Source organism: Moschus berezovskii, chromosome 2, assembly GCF_049115385.1.
Source record: "Moschus berezovskii isolate FMDL1 chromosome 2, NW_MosBer_1.0, whole genome shotgun sequence".
NCBI lineage: Eukaryota > Metazoa > Chordata > Mammalia > Artiodactyla > Moschidae > Moschus > Moschus berezovskii.
The window spans coordinates 52177144-52198234 of NC_142461.1; the positions used below are offsets into that span (position 1 = coordinate 52177144).

At 36.8% G+C, this 21091-nt stretch overlaps 1 protein-coding gene across 1 annotated transcript in view; it reads left to right on the top strand.

The window, feature by feature from the left end:
• DNAH7 (dynein axonemal heavy chain 7) overlaps window positions 1-21091 on the top strand; it is a 301053-nt gene that overhangs the window by 75777 nt on the left and 204185 nt on the right. Inside the window, exons 13-19 of the mRNA XM_055397140.2 lie at window positions 2176-2448; window positions 3200-3327; window positions 5558-5636; window positions 12038-12262; window positions 14835-14981; window positions 16626-17311; window positions 19163-19349. Coding sequence (XP_055253115.2) covers window positions 2176-2448; window positions 3200-3327; window positions 5558-5636; window positions 12038-12262; window positions 14835-14981; window positions 16626-17311; window positions 19163-19349 — 1725 coding nt within the window. The remainder of the gene's footprint in view (window positions 1-2175; window positions 2449-3199; window positions 3328-5557; window positions 5637-12037; window positions 12263-14834; window positions 14982-16625; window positions 17312-19162; window positions 19350-21091) is intronic.

The following is a 21091-nucleotide window of genomic DNA, read 5'->3' on the forward strand; positions in this document are numbered from 1 at the left end:
CCTTTTGTATCTCTTCTTTCCTCAGCTATATGTAAGGTCTCCTCAGACTACCACTTTGCCTTCTTGCATTTCTTTTTCTTCAGACTGGTTTTGGTCACCACCTCCTGTATAGTGTTACGAACCTCCACCCACAGTTCTTCAGGCACTCTGTCTACCAGATCTAATCCCTCGAATCTATTCATCATCTCCACTGTATAATCATAAGGGATTTGATTTAGATAATACCTGAATGGCCTAATGGTTTTCCCTACTTTCTTCAATTTAATCCTGAATTTTGTAATAAGGAGTTCATGATCTGAGCCACAGTCAGCTCCTGGTCTTTTTGTTGTTGTTGTTGACTGTATACAGCTTCTCCATCTTCAGATTGATTGTATTCTTTGCAGTCGATTTCATTGTTGATCATCTGGTGATGTCTATGTGTAGAGTAGTCTTTTGTGTTGTTGGAAAAGGCTGTTTGATATGACAGTGTGTTCTCTTGGCAAAATTCCCTTAGCCTTTGCCTTGCTTCATTTTGTACTCCATGGCCAAACTTGCCTGTTACTCCTGGAATCTCTTGATTTTCTCCTTTTGCTTTCAATTTCCTATGATGAAAATGATATCCTTTTTGGTGTTAGTTCTAGAATGACTTGTAGGTCTTCATAGAACCATTGAAGTTCAGCTTCTTCAGCATTAGTGGTTGGGGCGTAGATTTGGATTTCTATGATGTTGAATGGTTTGCCTTGGAAACCAATCAAGATTATTCTGTAGTTTTTGAGATTGCACCAAAGTATTGCATTTTGGATTCTATTTTTGAGTATGAGGACTCCTCCATTTCTTCTAAAAGACTCTTTTTCACAGTAGTAAATATAATGGAATCAGTAAACAAAAATGGACAAGCTTCACATTAGACCCAACAATTTCACATTGCATAAATTTTACAATATGTATTTATTTATCCTAAAGTGCTTTTTCCAAAAGAATGACACCAAGCATCTACTGTGCCCCAAGAGTAGGGTTGAGATGATGGTGTTGGTGATGGGATTCACCAATGTTCTCATGAAGCATATAGTTCTTAAAAAGTGTTATTTCCTGAAATGCCCACTAGGGGACATAGTGGGCAAATGCACACTGGATACCTGAATGAATTACCCAGTTCGCTGAGGAATCATTTGATATTATCAGTTTAAAAGCTGTAGGATATTCACTACTAGTAATGATTTTTGTTTGTGATAGTTAAAAATCCCTTCTCTGGAAAACAGGCAGAGAGAGAGAGAGTGTGTGTGTGTGTATTTAAAGTGTATCTTGGTTCAAGATAATAAACTATATTTGCACATTTACTTGTCTGTTGAGATTTGTTTGCTTATTTAAAATTGTTGTCTGATAACATTATTGCCCATGTTATTCTAACGGTGGCAGCAGAATGCAAATTTTGTAATTAGGTATTTTAGTCTGTTCTAGTTGCTGTTCACAGAATCAAAACTCAGGTTCCAATCAATGAGTAAACAGTCTTTCTTTGTTCCAGATAGATTACTCCTCAAGGTGACAAAGTATTGTGATCAAAGACTATAATCAGATGACATTGAGCTGACTTATTTAAAAAAAAAAGTACAATGCAAGCACTACCTTTTAAGCTAGCATATACAGTTGCACAAATAAAATGTGGATTTTGCTGTTTTGATATTCTAATTCTTAATTTGTGCATGTTCTCAAGTGACTGCTCTTTCATCCATACAGAAAAACAAAGCACACCTAGATAGCCTCTAAGAAAAATATAACATTACATGAAACTTAGATATTTAAAATATGCTGTGATTAGACTGAATTTCCTTCTGTAGACATAGATTAGAAAAATCAGAGTACCTTGAGAGTAAAAAGACAATATGCTAAATTGGGCATTTTTATGTAGCTAAATGATATGGTGTGCTTACTTGGTGGCTCAGCTGTCAAGAATTCGCCTGCAATGCAGGAGATCTAGCTTTGATCTCTGTGCCAGAGAGATCCCCTGGAGAAGGCAATGGCTACTCACTCTAGTATTCTTGCCTGGGAAATCCCATTGACAGAGGAGCCTGGCAGGCTCATGGTCTTGCAAAAGAGCTGGACAAGACTTAAGTGACTAAACAGCACAGCACAAATGATATGGTTACCTTAATTTAAGATATTTTAAATGACTCATATAGTTTTTATCCCTTTGTTTAGGAAAGTAAGTCTAAACCAACAATCTTGAAGCCAATAATTCTGAATGAAATTGTTGAAGCTCACAAAGAAAAGATTAAGGAGGTGGTTATGCGTGAGAGCGTGGCACCCATTGAGCACCTCAAATTTTATGACAAGTATGATTTTTTAATTACCAGAAAGGCTGAGCAAGATGCTGATGCTTTCCTTGCAGAAAATCATCATTATGAGAAAATAATTCAAGAAATTCGCAAATATCAAAAACTCATAGAGGATATACAGTACACATCTAGAAAGGTAAATCACCTATTTTATACAACTGTTCTTTGTACCTAGTGATCTTTTCCCTGGTTTATTAGGATGTATTTCTACACTGTACAGTGAAAGAATTAGACCATTATTATCAACAGACAACTATTTATTGGACTTTTCTATATGCCAAGCATGTGGTAAGCCTTGGCTATATGGAAATAGACAAAACACAAGATTCTTCTGCTCAGAGACCTGAAAGTCTACCCTGCAACCCTGACTTTTAAGTACTTTCTTTAATTTGACCCTTCAAAAATATCAAGAACTAATTTTTTAAATTGCTTTGGTTTTTATAAATACTTTGGAAAATAATGGTAATTATACCAAAAGGTGGTTACTTCTGTTTAGTAGGAGACTGGTAATTAAACATTTTCTTCTTTTGTCCTTTTTAAAAATATTTTCCAAAATTACTACCATGGACATTCATTAATTTTTGTACAGAGCAAATATAACATTTAAATCCCACATTGTCTATGTAGCAATAACTCAGTTCTCCAAAGTTTTTATATCCATTATTGTCCTGAAATAGAATTGGCTTAAGATATATTATTCAAGGAGATTTACTGAGAAGATAGTAGTAGAGTATTTAAAAAACCCAACCTACATCATATTAAAAAAATAAACAAAACTCAATTGTATTAGATTATACACACAAAATCAATATTGTGGAAAAGGCAAAATTATGGGAATCATTTATGTCATTTCATGTTTATTAAACTTTTAATACCCAACATTGCAGACTGTTCGTTTAGGAATGTTTGAGGTGCGCTGTGAGGAATTAATCAGAGCTTTGGTGAAGCGAGCAGATGTCATTTGTGGAAAACTTATTGCTAAAATGTTCAGAGATCATCAGGAAGTAAACACAAGGTATTGTGTTTAATACTTTTATTTGGGGGGGAGGTGGTTTAAATAGAATCAACTGTCAACTAAAGTAATGGATAAAGCAGTATCATAAATGACCTAAAAGAAAAGATAAAGCCAAACTTATTTCTACTTGAATCTAAATAGTATCTTTTTTTCACCATGAATATGTCTTCCCAGTTGTCTGAATTAAGGTGGTATTAAAATGCACTTGCATTTCTTTTGTACAAGTCATGTGGACATTATCTAACTTCACATTTTTAAGTTTGTGTAATCAGTACCCAGAGTGAGTTTTCAAAGTGGATATTCAGAGTAGTTGTCAAGGATACCATATTTGGAACATCATTTTACTTTAATTACCCTTCATGTCCATGGGAACATGTTATCTTAACTACAAACTCATTTGTTGTTCAACCTGGAGATTTTAAGGAAAACTGACTCTTGTTAAGTAAACTCAAAAATGCTAATGTGTAAAGCAGAATACCTATTTAAGACTAAAAGTGTAGTTAGTGCAGTTTTCTAACACTGGTGATAATGTGGCTCCATGAGCCTCTTTCCCGGTATCAGTTACATGGAATAAACCCCCAAAATAATCAGAATTTTTATAGTTATAGTGTTAGAGGAAATATTATTAAAAAGAATATTTCTTTTAGCCTGTGTAGAAGCCTGGAGGAAGGTCAGGCACAGCATTAGGGACATAGACTATGAACAAAGCTGCAGAAGTTATGTTGCAGAAGTGGACACCCAATCCAGTAAATTACAACAGGATGTATTGAACTACAGAAAAAGAACGGTAGAGACGGAAATGGTCAATTTCATTTCACAGTGAAGGTTGGAGGAGGGGAAAATCAGGGAAGGCTGAAAAGTAGCAGTGATACATGAATTCCTTTTGAAGGTTGAGTAGGAGTCCGCCAGGTGAACAATGTGGGTGAAAGAATTCCAGTTAGAGGATACAGTATGTAGAAGGAAGTGAGGTATGAAATGGCATGATGTGCTCCAGGAACAAGGAGCGGGTTTTGTTGTGTTCACAGATACTGTGAGGGATGAGAGGTGGGCCTGGGGGGAGGCTGAAGAGGGTGGCACCACGTGGAAAAGGGCTAGGACTTGGGTGGCTTATCTAAGACCCACAATCATATATTCATCTTAAAGTACCTTTTCCTCTGAAAGTGTAGAATAGTGAATATGTCTTTTACTTATAACATTTCATGCTGAGTGAAATATTTAATTTCAGAGCTATTTCCCTGCCTCTTAGCTGCCCCTAGAGCTCATGCCAGTTCTATTTTTTCCCTTTTTCTCCTAAGTATGCCTCTCACCAGACTCACAGTATGTACAGAGGACACACCAGGACTATTATAGGAACTGTTAGATACAAATACCCTCAACTCCTTGCTCTCATGTGTCTCAACTCACCTCTGCACGGACTCCTTCCCATCTGACCCCCCACATTCTCACAGGCAAGAGTCTGCCAACCATTCAGTGTTCTTGTCTCCACCCACAAGCTCAGCCTCATTGCCTCCGATCTCTCTGGACCTGTGTTTTTGAGTTGTCCCCTCTGTGCCTATCTTAAATCTCTCCTTCCCTGTTGATTCTGTCTCTGAAATTTGCAAACATGTTCAAAACCCTCTTCCATTCTCCATCCTCCACTTCAACTCAACATCATCACCATCCATTCCCTCTCTTTCACCTCACAGCCAATCTTCTTGAATAAATTTCTGTGCATTATCTCAACTTTCTTAACCTCTCACAGCTCTGGTTTTTTTTTTTTATTTCATGTTAAGTTCATTATTTGTATTGCCCACAATTCAAGTCAGTAGGAAATATTTGCATACTACCAGAAGTTTCTGAGCACACCAGCCCATTTTAACCGTGCCTTCCAAGTAGACCACCTTTTGTGCCGTCTCAGCTAAATCTCTGGTAGCATCCTTGAAACTCTAGGTTGGAAGTGATTGTTCATAGTCTTGTCTTTCATACTGGAATGTGGACTGTCTGAGAACCATTACTACATCTTCCACATTTCTGTATCTCTGTCACTTAATACGGTAGTTACGAACGTGATGAATGATCGTTAAATGTGTATTGAATGAATAAATAAGTGAACACAAATTTGCTTTTAATTAATTAGATGTTATATATGTAAGTAATCTATTTTTCATGTAATGGAATATTAAAATAGTATACATGAATATATTTAGGAATAAAATTTAATTATATAAATGGCTTTTGTCTGGTTTTTCAGATTATGTGAGGAATTTGAGAAGATATCTGAAAAAGCTCTTAGCACACCTCCAAATACAGCAGGACTAATGGAAATGAAGGTACTGTTTATAAGCTCTGTATAGTCATATGTGTGTGAGTAAATTATTTTGCTTATTTTTCCCAGGTTTTAATAATTATTGACATGATTATATAGTAACAAATCACTGCAAAAGTTAAAACAGAGACTTAAAATTGTTACACACATACACTCTCTCTGTTTCTTTCTGTCTCTCTCTCTCTGAAGCTTGGTGATACAGGCTGGATACTCCTGGATGGTTCTGACTTAGATCAACTAGTTCTCAGTTGGACTGACCATTATCATTATCTTCACTAACTTTCTTCTGCTCCACTTTCCTCTCAAACTTTAGCAGTCTCACCTGTGCATGTTTTCATGGAGTTAATAGAGACAGAAAAGCAAGCCCAATTGCACATATGGTTTTTAAGTTTCTGCTTATGTCAGAATAGCAAGTAACCTATTGACCAAAGCAAGTCACATGGCCACAGAGTCTGTGAGAGGACACTTTAAGATTAGATAGTGGAAGAGGTGAAATACTGGAGTTATTAATGCAGTTGTCTGTCTACAAGGATCTTTTTGAGAGCACTATTAATAATCATTACTATGCTAACAGGCATAAACCAGAGCTGTCTTTGGAAATCTGAGATATGTAGTCATCCTTCATTTTTTAAATCAATGAATGTTTAATCCTTAAGTAATGTTTTGCTTTGTTTTCTATAGGTTATCTTTTATTCTATCATATATTAAACATTTCTGCGGTAGCTTGTTGAAAAAATATTTTGAGCATAGGACTTATGGTACTGAAAATATCAGATAAGTCTCCTATGCTTGAGGTCTGCCTGATGGTGAATAAAATAATATAAGACTCCTGGCTAATCATCTTTTTATTTTGTTCCTTTTCCATTTGTATAACGTTAAGCTTTTATAGGAACTATTTTTTCCTTTTCTAGCAATTGCAAGATCAAAAATAGAACCTTGTGTTTCTAGATTTTAAACTATTTAAGCAAACCCAGCAACACATGTAAAATCATTCAAAAGTTTGTATAGGTAAGAAATTACAATAGGAGTTCAAATGACTATGTACATTAAATTAATCACTTAAAGAAAATTTTGTTAAAATCATTAGGACCAACTTTTATATATCAGCCTCTATATATATTTCCTCTATTTCCTTTCCAAGTATTTATACTTGGATTTGGGCTCTTGGCACCTGAATGTATGTGTGTGTATCAAATACAAACATGCCTATGGTATTTTTTTTTAAATATTTTATATTTTATGTTAGTTGTTTTAAAAGTGATATTTTAATATGAATGATTTTAAAGGTAGCTAGAGAGTTCCATAGCTGGAAATTCCTTTGAAAAATAATGAATATTGAGTGTGAAGAGTGTTATTTTTTTACCCCCTTAGTCATCGCTGGATTTATATAGGAACTTGGAGTTATTTGCTGTAAATTTCTGTTTATAGCAACATTTAACAGAATTAGCAAATAGGACTCACTACTTGATGTTATATTTCTGTATCTTGAAAAAGTTTATTTTGGTAAGGTCATAAACATCTCATTTTACTCAATACAGAAGTCAGTCCTTTTTTATCAGTAAGAGGAAATAAAAATCCAGTTGTTTGACTGCTTAAAAAGCTGAGTAATCAAATTGCAAAAATGTATTTTCAGTTAGACCTTTATTTGGATTTGCAACAAAAAAACAGCCTAATTATAATGACATATGGTCCCATCACTTCATGGGAAATAGATGGGGAAACAGTGGAAACAGTGTCAGACTTTATTTTTTGGGGCTCCAAAATCACTGCAGATGCTGATTGCAGCCATGAAATTAAAAGATGCTTACTCCTTGGAAGGAAAGTTATGACCAACCTAGATAGCATATTAAAAAGCAGAGACATTATTTTGCCAACCAAGGTCCATTTAGTCAAGGCTATGGTTTTTCCCGTGGTCATGTATGGGTGTGAGAGTTGGACTGTGAAGAAAGCTGATCGCTGAAGAATTGATGCTTTTGAACTGTGGTGCTGGAGAAGACTCTTGAGAGTCCTTTGGACTGCAAGGAGATCCAACCAGTCCATTCTAAAGGAGATCAATCCTCGGTGTTCATTGGAAGGACTGATGCTAAAGCTGAAACTGCTTTGGCCACCTCATGAGACGAGTTGACTCACTGGAAAAGACTCTGATGCTGGGAAGGATTAGGGGTGGGAGGAGACGGGGATGACAGAGAATGAGATGGCTGGATGGCATCACCGACTCGATGGACGTGAGTTTGAGTGAACTCCGGGAGTTGGTGATGGACAGGGAGGCCTGGCGTGCTGTGATTCATGGGGTTGCAAAGAGTCGGACACGACTGAGCAACTGAACTGAACTGAACTGATGAAAAATTTCAAGACAGTGTCTTTTTTTTTAACTGAAGGATAATTGCTTTACAGTATTGTGCTGATTTCTACCAAATATCAACATGAATCAGCCATAGATTTACTCATGTTCCCTCCTACCTCCCTCCCTATCCTACCCCTCTAGGTTATTAGTGAACCCCAGTTTGAGTTCCCTGAGTCATACCACAAATTACCATTGGCTATCTATTTTACATATGGTAATGTATGTTTCCATGTTACTCTCTTTTTCTATTTATAAAAGTGAAAAATAATATGGAGTTGTATGAAATAAATGTTCCTCTTTTCCATAATTTCTTTCTTTGAGGGTAATGGTTCTCTCCAATTGTGTGTGTGTGTGTGTGTGTGTAGATATATAGATAGACAGCAGAGAGTGACAAAAAGGGAGAGCAAGAGAGAGCTGGTTATAAGAAATTTAAAAGAACTTTAAAAGCATTAAAAAAAAGGTACTTAGTTCCTGGACAGGGAAATATGGGGTATAACACAGGGAAAATAAACACAGGTTGGGATAAGTAATTGCTAGTTTTCTCATTTTTCTGTAGGGTAGCAGGTTTCCTTCACCATTTACATTTTTAAGATATATGCATAAATTAATGTTTCAAAAGAACTTTGAGAGAACCACATGTATATATGTACATACACATGGGCACGTCCATGTCCGTGCACATGCGTGCACAAACACACACACACACCTGTATATTCACCCACTCACACAAAAAGAGATCTGCTTTTGCAAAAATGCAGTCATTACTCCTACAAATTATTTTATTCACCTAATAGTGTACCTTTCAGAATTTTCCACAGTTTATTGTGATCCACACAGTCAAAGGCTTTGGCATAGTCAATGAAGCAGAAATAGATGTTTTTCTGAAACTCTCTTGCTTTCTCCATGATCCAGCGGATGTTGGCAATTTGACCTCTGGTGCCTCTGCCTTTTCTAAAACCTGGTTGAACATCTGGAAGTTCACGGTTCACATATTGCTGAAGCCTGGCTTGGAGAATTTTGAGCATGACTTTACTAGCATGTGAGATGAGTGCAACTGTGCAGTAGTTTGAGCATTCTTTGGCATTGTATGCAGATTAGGAAGCAACAGTTAGAACTGGACATGGAACAGCAGACTGGTTCCAAATAGGAAAAGGAGTACATCAAGGCTGTATATTGTCACCCTGCTTATTTAACTTATATGCAGAGTACATCATGAGGAACGCTGGTCTGGAAGAAGCACAAGCTGGAATCAAGATTGCCGGGAGAAATATCAATAACCTCAGATATGCAGATGACACCACCCTATGGCAGAAAGTGAAGAGGAACTCAAAAGCCTCTTGATGAAAGTGAAAGAGGAGAGTGAAAAGGTTGGCTTGAAGCTCAACATTCAGAAAACAAAGATCATGGCATCTGGTCCCATCACTTCATGTCAAATAGATGGGGAAACAGTGGAAACAGTGTCAGACTTTTATTTTTTTGGGCTCCAAAATCACTGCAGATGCTGATTGCAGCCATGAAATTAAAAGACGCTTACTCCTTGGAAGGAAAGTTATGACCAACCTAGATAGCATATTAAAAAGCAGAGACATTGCTTTGCCAAAAAAGGTCCGTCTAGTCAAGGCTATGGTTTTTCCCGTGGTCATGTATGGATGTGAGAGTTGGACTGTGAAGAAAGCTGATCGCCGGAGAATTGATGCTTTTGAACTGTGGTGCTGGAGAAGACTCTTGAGAGTCCCTTGGACTGCAAGGAGATCCAACCAGTCCATTCTAAAGGAGATCAATCCTGGGTGTTCGTTGGAAGGACTGATGCTAAAGCTGAAACTCCAATACTTTGGCTACCTCATGCGACGAGTTGACTCACTGGAAAAGACTCTGATGCTGGGAGGGATTGGGGGCGGGAGGAGAAGGGGACGACAGAGAATGAGATGGCTGGATGGCATCACCGACTCAATGGACATGAATTTGAGTGAACTCTGGGAGTTGGTGATGGACAGGGAGGCCTGGTGTGCTGTGATTCATGGGGTTGCAGAGTCGGACACGACTCAGCAATTGAACTGAACTGAATAGTGTACCTTCTCTGTACTTCTACTAAGTAAATAGGCCTTTTAGTTTCTTCCAAAATCAATAGCCAATTACTTCAGTACAATATATTAAATGATTTGTCATTTCACTCCTGATTTGAAATGCCTCTTTTTCAACAGTAAATTTCCATACGTACTTGAATCTATTTCTGAGCTCTATTCTTGTCCATTCTCTACTCCTGAAGCCAGAACAGGAACTGTTTAAATTACTGCATCTATATAGTGCATTTTGCTGTTTAGCAGAGCTAGTCTCTATCATTTCCCTTTTTCATGATTATCTTTGCCTTCTCAAGTATTTGGGCTTCCCTGGTGGCTCAGAGGGTAAAGCGTTTGCCTGCAATGTGGGAGATCCAGGTTTGATCCCTGGGTTGGGAAGATCCCCTGGAGAAGGAAATGGCAACCACTCCAGTATTCTTGCCTGGAGAATCCCATGGGCAGAGGAGCCTGGTAGGCCACAGGGATGGGCTACCCACTCCAGTATTCTTGGGCTTCCCTTGTGGCTTAACTGGTAAGGAATTTTAAATAGTAAAGTAACATGTTAAATAAAACTAATTGTTATTTTTGAATTTTAAAATCTGTTCTCTTTTGTGGGGGTATAAACTAGAATTCTGCCTAACTGTTGCTAATATATACTATCTTGTAACATGCTTTCATGAGATATTTCTGTGTTCTATAGATGAAGGTTCTTACAGATGTGATACTGGGGACTGTGAAAGCGAAAGTCACTCAGTAGTGTCTGACTCTTTGCGACCCCATGGACTATATAGTCCATGGAATTATCCAGGCCAGAATACTGGAGTGGGTAGCCTTTCCCTTCTCCAGGGGATCTTCCCAACCCAGGAATCGAACCCAGGTATCCCACATTGCAGGCAGATTCTTTACCAGCTGAGCTACAAGGGAAGTCCACTGGGGACTGTAAGGAGAATTGGCCTGCAATGCGGGAACCCTGGGTTCAATCCCTGGGTTCGGAAGATCCCCTGGAGAAGGGAAAGGCTACCCACTCCAGTATTCTGGCCTGGAGAATTCCATGAACTATAACTATGGGGTCACAAAGAGTTGGACACAACCGAGCAACTTTCACTTTTTCCAGAGGATCTTTCCAACCTAGGGATCAAACCCAGGTCTCCCACAATACAGGCAGATTCTTTACTGTCTGAGCCACCATTTACATCTTTATGATATTATGTCTTAATAAGCGTTTCTATATTTGTTTGGTACTTTAAAAATGTCCCTTAATAAAGTACTGTAGTCTTCCTCATAGGTTTAGTACATTCCTTGTTAAATTTATCTATAGTTATATTTTAGTTTTTTGCTCAGGTGTGTCTGACTGTTTGTGACCCCATGGACTGTAGCCCACCAGGTTCCCCTGTTCATGGGATTCTCCAGGCAAGAATACTGGAGTGGGTTGCCAAGTCCTCCTCCATAGGATCTTCCCAACCCAGGGATTGAACCCAGGTCTCCTGCATTGCAGGCAGATTCTTTACTGTCTGAGTCACCAGGAAAGCCCATATTTTAGTTTTTATAACTAAAGTCCTGCCGATGCAGATTTGCAATTTTACATTTGTTAACGATGGTTATGTGACTGTCTCTTCCACTAAACTTTAAGCTCTCTGAGGGCAAAGACCGTGTCTGTTTTTGTCACACTGAATTGCCAGCACTTGGCACAGTATCAGGCATATAGTAGGTGCCACAAAATGCTATTAATGGTATCGCTCAGCGTCTGCTTCTTATGTTCCAGACAACTATAGCATTCTTTGGTTTTCCAGTGCTTTTTGTCTGTTGTTTAGTATTTCTGTTCCCCCTGCTCTGTCAGTAAAGGTTTTCAGGAGGGATGAGAAGCAGACTGTGCTGCAGTCCTCTGTTTAAACCAAAAGTCTGTCCTTCTAACAAGTCTGTACATATTTATGCAATGTATTTCCACAGGCTATTTTTTGACATGAGCTGTTCCTTAAAATGCCATCTGTAATTTTTTTCCCTCAGGCTTATATTCAGAAAGTAGAGACAGTTGATATGGTTGAACTGGGACAAAGACTGGTGGATTCTAAAAACTGCCTCACCTTCCTCATTGAGTGTACCAACTTTTCCCCAGCTGACATTAGACTAAATAATAATGTCTTCCAGTGGTATGGAAGAATGGAAGAAATTTTTGATGAACATAGGAAAATCATTAAGGAGAAAACAGAACAATATCAAGAAGGTCTTAAGGTAGGCATTGTGGATATTTTAAATTATTTTCATTTTCTGGAAATATTTAGCTTCCTACATAGCACTGTCAGCTCCTCTATTTCACAGTTCACATGTCTTAGCTCTCTTCCCATTCATCTTAGTAGAAGATAGTACACATGTTGGATGGATGTGGCATCATTTCTTAATTTTTCAAGGGAGAAAACTTTTTAACTCATTGCCCACAAGTGACCATTAATAAAAATATTATCTTACACAGTTTATAGTACTCTCTTGAGTTTACTTTTGTTAAGGCCAAAGCTCCCTTGGTGAGGTACGCCTTCACACTGTGTAATCGCCAACTTGCCTAAATACTCCACCAACTCTGCTGCTGCTGCTGCTAAGTCACTTCAGTCGTGTCCGACTCTGTGTGACCCCATAGACGGAAGCCCACCAGGCTCCCCCATCCCTGGGATTCTCCAGGCAAGAACACTGGAGTGGGTTGCCATTTCCTTCTCCAATGTGTGAAAGTAAAAAGTGAAAGTGAAGTCGCTCAGTCGTGTCTAATGTTCAGTAATTTGAACCTTCTGTGTGTGTCCTCCAAACAAGATGGTTTGTGATTCGCCCTGTCTGTCCAGCCTCATCTCCTGCCTCTTCCCACTCCTTGCTCTTGTCTCTTCAGTAACCCTGAGCAACTTCTGGGACCCACTCTCCTACACCTCTCATCTCTCGCCCACACTCTCTCTTTCTTCTTCTTCTTTGAATGTTTATCATTCCCTTGCTTGCGCTGGGTCCTCTTTGCTGCACAGGCTTTTCTCTAGTTGCTGTGCACAAGCTTCTCACTGTTCCTCTTGTTGCAACGCACAGACTCCACGATGCCCTGGCTTTGGCAGTTGTGCACACAGGCTCTAGAGCATAGGCTCAGTAGTTGTGGCACATGGGCTGAGTTGCTCTGTAGCATGTGGGAGCTTCCCAGTCAGGGATCGAACCCGTGTTTCCTGCACTGGCAGGCAGATACTTATCCACCCAGTCACCGGGGAAGCCCCACACTCTCCATTTCATCTGGAGTGCTCCACTGTCCCCCACACATGCCTGTCTATCCTGCAAACTCATTGACATCCAGAGAATCCCTTTCAGTCAGACAGTGCTTCTCCTTTGTTCCTATAATAGTTTTAACACATCTCCACTGGGCTAATTATAGTATTTTTTTCAGTTTTTTCTCCCTCTAGTCGGTTACCTCTTTGATAGCAGGACTTTTATTTTTACTTTTTCTCTATTTTTTAACCCTACTGGCTAGCACAGTGCCTGACACACAGAAATGCCACGAGCGCTTCATAGCTATGATCTGAATGACACCGTATTTTCAGTCTCATTTTGCAGATGAAGAGACTTAAGGTTCGCAGGTGAAGGTGAAGAGACTTGTTTCAAGTCAGCCAGTAGAGCTGTTCTTTGATAGCAAGCCTAGCCTCTGTCTGCCACACTATAGCAAATACAATTGATTGGCAGAATATGTTTGGAGCATAAATTATAGACTTAAAAATTTCTTAATACTTCATTTTAAACTGTAAGCGTATATTTAAGTATTTATTTCTGTTTTACATTTAGGCCACTTCAGAATTTTTTAAAACCTGTAGAAAACATCATGAACATTAGATGCTTATGCTACAATATAATAGATTCTTAGGAAATCACTGGGTGACCCAGAATTATCTATACTTTGTGGTAATGTATACCATTCTACAAACTATACTTCACGTTAATGAATTTTTCTTCTCATTTTCCTTCTCTCACTGGGCCAGAGCAATAAATTGCCCAAGAAACTAAAGAGGGCAGAAATCAACCTAGATAATCTATAAAATGTAAAATTATTTTTAATAACCTAGATTTGAGTTTTGAGTGTTTTATTAACAGCTGTTTAAGAACCACTTAATTTGGAATGTCTTTCCAATGACAATTTTGTAAGAAACCTCTCATTAAAAAAACACACACATTTGTTTTACACTGGAGGGGTTTAGTTTTTAGGCTTTTAAATCTGTATATATTTTTCTTTATTTCCTGTGAAGTGAACTCATGGGACAAGAAAAATAAACTCAGAATGCTTGATTTTAGCATTACTAATTGAAGAGATATCTAAATATTAGAATACAAATAAAGAAATTCAGTTTTTTCTAGTTAGTAAAAATGCTGCAGTTACCTTTATGAGTCTTTAAAAAATTGGAGTTCTCTTAGGCCCATACTTGATTATCATGAGATTTTTTTTGAGTGAATATATATTTCATTAGCATGCTAAAGAATACCATTGTTTATCACATTCTTATACATTTTATTAGTTAGAATTTCTTACATTGATGATAGAGGGGTAAACTTTCTCTGATTTATGAATTATAAGAATTATATGAATATGAATTATAGAAACCCATTAGTTTTAAATCCAGACCCTTAAAAATTCTACATGTTTTGGATCCCAGTCATCTTCAAGATTGTCCCTTTCTTTATATTTTGCCAGTGATGAAATGTAATAATTCTGATAACCCTTATAAATTCCAAAACTTTCTCTTGATGCATAGGGGTTTTTAACTCTTAAAAATAGTAACAAAAAATTGTTTTTTATTAGTTACGGTGTGAACGGTTTGTGGAGGAATTGGAAAGTTATGCTAAACAGTCAGAAGAATTTTACTCATTTGGAGATCTTCAGGATGTACAACGGTACCTGAAAAAGGCTCAGACACTGAATGGAAAGCTGGATTTAGCAGCAGACAAGGTATAATTTAAAAATTCTTAGTAGGATGAATTAGTTCAACAGAAAGAGCATTTGACTTTGTATTGGGTATTCATTCACCTTTAAGAAATGGATTCAAAGAGTTTAACGACATTTAATTAGAGATTAACATATATGGCACAAATAGATTTTATAGACGTGCTTCATGGAGAAGCAGCATTGCTGTTTTCTATTGGTAGTAATAACATTTTAGGGGCCTTCCTCTTTTATTTTAAAGATAGAGTTGTATCTCCATCTGCTTTTTAAGTTTTATTTTGTGTCACTTGATCATTTACATTATGTGATAGCACCTGGTTACTGTTTAGATTTCCCACCTTCATGGAAGCCAGCTTAGATTTCACGGCTGTTTTAATGGTCCATTGTTTTCTCCCATCAAGCCACTTTGTTTCCAATACCACTATCTCAGAAACCAGTGTTCTCATTAAAAGCTGGGTGGGGAAAAGCCATACTCTTTGCTATGTAAGATGTTTGAAATTTTTAATTATTATTTTTTTTATAAAAAGGGGAAATAGAAAAACGGGCTTATGTGGTGCTTCAGTGGTAAAGAACCTGTCTGCCAATGCAGGAGATGCAGGTTCAGTCCCTGGGTTGGGAAGATCCCCTGGAGCAGGAAATGGCAAACCACTCCAGTATTCTTTCCTGGGAAATCCCATGGGCAGAGAGACCTGGTGGGCTACAGCCCGCGAGGTTGCAAAAGAGTCAGACACAACTTAGCAATGGAACAACAACAACAAAATATGAAAACAGACCATATTATGATTCTCTAACATTCCTAATATATTGCAGGATTTTGATATTTTAGTTCAGATGATTAAAGAGTTTATAATAATCTCAGATGTGTAAATATATGTTGAGAAGAGAGAAATTGTAGTTTTTTTTAAATTGATGCCACTGAAATTTTAAGTAAACTGCATAATTTGCATAGCTCACTCTTTACTCCTGTATACCCCCTCATCCTTACAACTTCATACTAAGAGGAAATTAATGCTTTCTTTGCATATCTTATTCTACTTACCTTTAAGACCCAGCTTCAGTTGTAACTTCTCTACAGGAGCATCTATGATCGTGCTATTTCAGAAGGCTCTCTTGTCTTTGAGTGATAGCATTAAAAATATATACTATTCAATTTATATTAAATGGCTACTGTTCTAAGGCATTTCTTCTGTTGCTGATTTAATAAGTAACTGGTATTTAACTTCTCAACTGGATTACTAACTCCTTAGAATTGGTACTTTGCAATATACTTTTTTTCTATTTTCCATAGTATCTAACACAATGCTGTGTGTTTAAAAGTATTTAAGTTCTTATTAATTAATAAAAGAAGCTATATCCTCAGTATATCTGGATGGGCAGAGACTTCTTTATATGTATAAATTTACTATTTTACCTAACTTAAGAAGTCATTGTTCTCTGGAAACTGTAATAAAAAAGAAATAGGAACAGCAAAAATGAACAAACAAAATACACACGAAAAAGAGATTGTTATTTTCCAGGTATGGCCTAATTTAAGTTTACCTTTAGCATTTGATGAGAGATTTTGGGGGGGTCACATTGGATATATTTTTAAAACTTAATTTTGACTATCATTCCCTTTCAGAATAGTGTGTTTAATGCTTGTCCTTCCAGATTGAGCAGTTTAATGCTGAAGAGGAGGCATTTGGTTGGCTACCATCAATATATCCTCAGCGTAAAAAAATCCAAGATGGTTTGAACCCTTATCTCCGTCTCTATGAAACTGCTGTAGAATTTAGTACCAAATATAGAGCATGGACAGAAGGACCATATAACAAGGTGAACCCAGACCAAGTAGAAACAGACGTTGGAAATTACTGGAGAGGACTCTATAAGCTGGAGAAAATCTTTCACGATTCTCCCAATGCATTGGCAATGACCAAAAAAGTAAGAGCAAAGGTGGAAGATTTCAAGCAGCACATTCCTCTCATTCAAGTGATTTGTAATCCTGGTTTGCGCCCCAGGCACTGGGAGGCCATGTCCAGCATCGTTGGTTACCCGCTGCAGCCAACAGATGATTCCACTGTTTTCTCTTTCTTAGATATGAATCTGGAGCCATATTTAGATAGGTTTGAGGGTATTAGTGAAGCAGCGAGCAAAGAATATTCTCTCGAAAAGGCCATGGAGAAGATGATTAATGAATGGGATGCAATAGAATTTGTCATTCTTCCTTATAGAGAAAGTGGGACATCTATTTTGTCATCAGTTGATGAAATTCAGATGTTGTTGGATGACCACATTATTAAGACACAAACTATGCGAGGATCTCCCTTCATTAAGCCTTATGAAAAGCAAATGAGGTAACGTGATATTTCTACGACAGTGTTTATAGTATGTTATCAAAATTATCACTCATATATAATATACAGTTCTTTTTGAAAATTGAGTCTTCACTTTATACTTAATATTTTAAATACTACATTGGAAGGGATATTAACCTTTATTTCTCTTAGAAGAGTCTTGATACTTTTGCTATCTATATTCAGAGCAAAGGTAGTAGACAGTGTCCAGATATTCTTTTCTATTGCCCACAGTCCGATCTCATATATTTGATGCTCAAAAATAATCTTGTGCCTATTAACATAGTTTATAGAACATATAAACAATAAATTGAAAATATTATGTATTTTTCCAAATAGACTAATTTGTTGTAGATGACCCTTATCCTGTCAATTTTTTTTTCAGTTTTTGTAATCTGTATTAAGTAGTTTATATTTTACCTTAAAAAAGAGTAAATCCAAATCAGACTGCCATCATCATTGTGAATTTACATGGCAAGGGAAAGCTATCTGGTTGGAGATATCAGCCTTTGGTTAAGGGTACATTATCCTAAACCTGAGCTTGCCCAGCTATTGGTATTGGCTCTGATTGCTCTGCCTCCTGCCCAGCTTGCTCCAATGTGCTCATCAAGAGTAATTTTTGAACTCTGAAAGTGGCACATCTAGATTCTATTTTTAAGAATTATGCATGAGCTCATTAGCTAGTGAGAAATTTTCTGCATTAGCTGGGATTAGATAGAGAGGGAAGAGCACCAGAAGGAGGCAGAGGCATTCATTTCCTTGTGTGAAAGACAAATTTATTGATGAACATGGAAAGGAAAGGCATTTTAAAAAGACATTTTAAAATGCCTGGTGACTTTTTGAACTCCTATGTACATTTCTTGGTGTTTACAATCTAAAATTACAGATCACCACTTATAAATGATGAGTAATATGTTAATCTACACATAAAGCCATCCCATATCTAAGTTCTGTTGCCTTTAACCAATCATTCTTCTTTATGGCTGTGTTATCTCATAGCATAGTGATTACAACTGTCTGGGTTCAAATCTGGCTCTTTTGTTCATTAGCTTGATGCTTATCTCTGTGTACCTTAATATCCCTACTGGTAAATAAATATTACAGTCTGGACCCTGCCTCTGAGGGTTGTTGTGAGGATAAAGCAAATACACCCAGAGACCTTAGAACTGTGATTGTAAAATTGTTAGTTTATGCTGTAATTATAATATTTATTCTTAAGGAAATTTAGTCATTTTTCCCTCTGTATTTATAAATGAACCAATAATTCATTTTAATTCAAAAATGCCACACTAATATATGGGGTCACAAAGAGTCAGACATGACTTAGCAACTGAACAGAACAGAATATACTTATGATTGTGTAGGTTTTTCTTTAAATGCCTATTATATCTTATCAATTGGAATATTTTCTCTTGTAAAGATAGCCATTACGGGTCCAAATTTTTAAAAAACTGAAAAACCAATGTTAAATGAATCTTGGATGTAATTACCTTTCCTAAGCAGAAGTTGAGAGTGCCTTTGATTGAGAATACCATTACTGGCTCCAAAATCTCATTCTCAACTCATGCTCTTTGGCATGGAATTGGATTGCAGAAAGGTTTATTGAGATGACATATATAGAAACCAACCTGTTTTTAGATAGGTGCATCTGTATTAGCGTAAATGTTGATGCTATTATTTAGTTACAGATTTTATAGAGCCAATCTAGTGATTTATCTTTGATTGTAGGTAGATGAATGGAAATTGGCATAACAACATTACGTGTACTGCTAACAGTCTAGTTTTGAGTTTTATCATATGAAACATTTCTTGATTTGCTATTGATAAGCACCACTGTGTTTTGCTTCTCAGGGAATGGGAGGGCAAGCTCCTGCTGCTTCAGGAGATTCTGGATGAATGGCTCAAGGTCCAAGCCACATGGCTGTATTTGGAGCCCATTTTTAGTTCTCCAGACATTATGTCTCAAATGCCTGAGGAAGGGAGGCGATTTACAACTGTGGATAAAACATGGAGAGATATAATGAAAAGTGTCCTACAAGTAGGTAAAAATCTGTGAGAACATGATTATTTTGTTGAAGTAACATTTTTTTTCAAAACAATCCAAGTAAGTCATTGTCTTTTCCCCACATATCTAATATCCCATATTAGATATTATTTTAGAATCCCAGGAGCAAGAAACATCAAAAGGAAAGTAAGCGTTTTGTCCTGATTACTTCTTGAGGTCCAAACTGAACTTGCACTATATAGTGACAATGGTTCTAGCAATGGTTCTTATCAGATGCTCTGGCAGAAAGATAGCAACGCCACCCAGCACGGGGTGTCCTGTCTATTCTCTGGCTCCCATACGACCGACTCTGAAGTGCTCTGCAGTGAGAAAAAAAGCAGTAGGCCAACCACTCAATCATGAAGTTTCTCTGTAGGGACCTAAAAAAAAAAAAAGAGCTGCAAAGATATATATATATATATAAAGAGCCCAATAAATACAAACAAAATGCAGTCTATCAATTAAGCAATGCACAAATACAGTGGAGAACTTATACTTTGAGGGAATTTAATAAAAAACAGTACCACTCAAGAAAATATGGTTTATGGTCAGTTCAAAAGACATGCCTGCAAAGCATAGTTTGTGTCTTAGTGGATGTTAAGATTAAAATAGAAGAAATATTAGTTATTATATCATTAAATGAATGTGAACTTCTCTATTGGTGTTTTGATCAAATATTGATACAAGTTTATTATAAAGTAGGGAGAGGATTATCTTAAATTTTTTCTATCCTAAAGTGGAAATATGTTAATTTTTATTATCTAAACTTTTAAAATTATGACTATAATCCTAAATGTTGATAATATTGTATCAATGACAACTATATGATTTGATAGGAAAATATCCCATAAGATGAACATGGGTCTGTTTATTTAATGTTTACTTCATTTTATGTAATAATACTTGAAACAAAACCTTGTATAAACCAAAATTTTGTAGAATTAATGTCATTGGAATTCCCTATTTAAAGAACCTACTGATAAGTCACATTTTCTTTTTTTTAAATTCATTTCTAATTAATTTGCTTTGTAAATTTAGCTTCTCCTTTTATATATTGTTTCTTTACAACATGGAAAAATCCTTGTAACATGTGTATGTTTTTGTTTGGAAGAGGATGATGTTGCCCCCCATTTTTGTTGCCCCCCCAAAAGAATAAAGCAGATGCTTGTATTCTCCTAGATAATATAATTTTAAAAGTTATTTTTTTTGGCATTTGATGAAGAGAAGTCGCTCAGTCGTGTCAGACTCTTAGTGACCCCATGTACTGTAACCTACCAGGCTCCTCTGTCCATGGTATTTTCCAGGCAAGAGTACTGGAGTGGGTTGCCATTTACTTCTCCAGGGATCTTCCCGACTTAGGGATTGAAGCCAGGTCTTCCACATTGCAGACAGACGCTTTCCTGGCTGAACCAGCAGGGAATCCGAATCAGGCATTTCATCAAAATGCTCTTCAAAATTCATATTGCTAAGAAAATTTAATAGTTCAATGCCTTGAAAGAGCAGCTATACTGAGACTAGTAATAATGGAGACACACTTTTAATTCTATAAAACTGCTGAATTAAAAACATATTAACAAAAAAGCATTACTTACTCTCATTCCCAAATAAGCAGTTTTCTTTGGATGACACTTCATTTACTTTTGCTATAAGATTTGATTATCTTCCTCAAATGGCTTTACATTTTCTTTTTGTCAGTATGTTAGCATCAGGACAGCTTTTGTCTATACTCTCTAAAG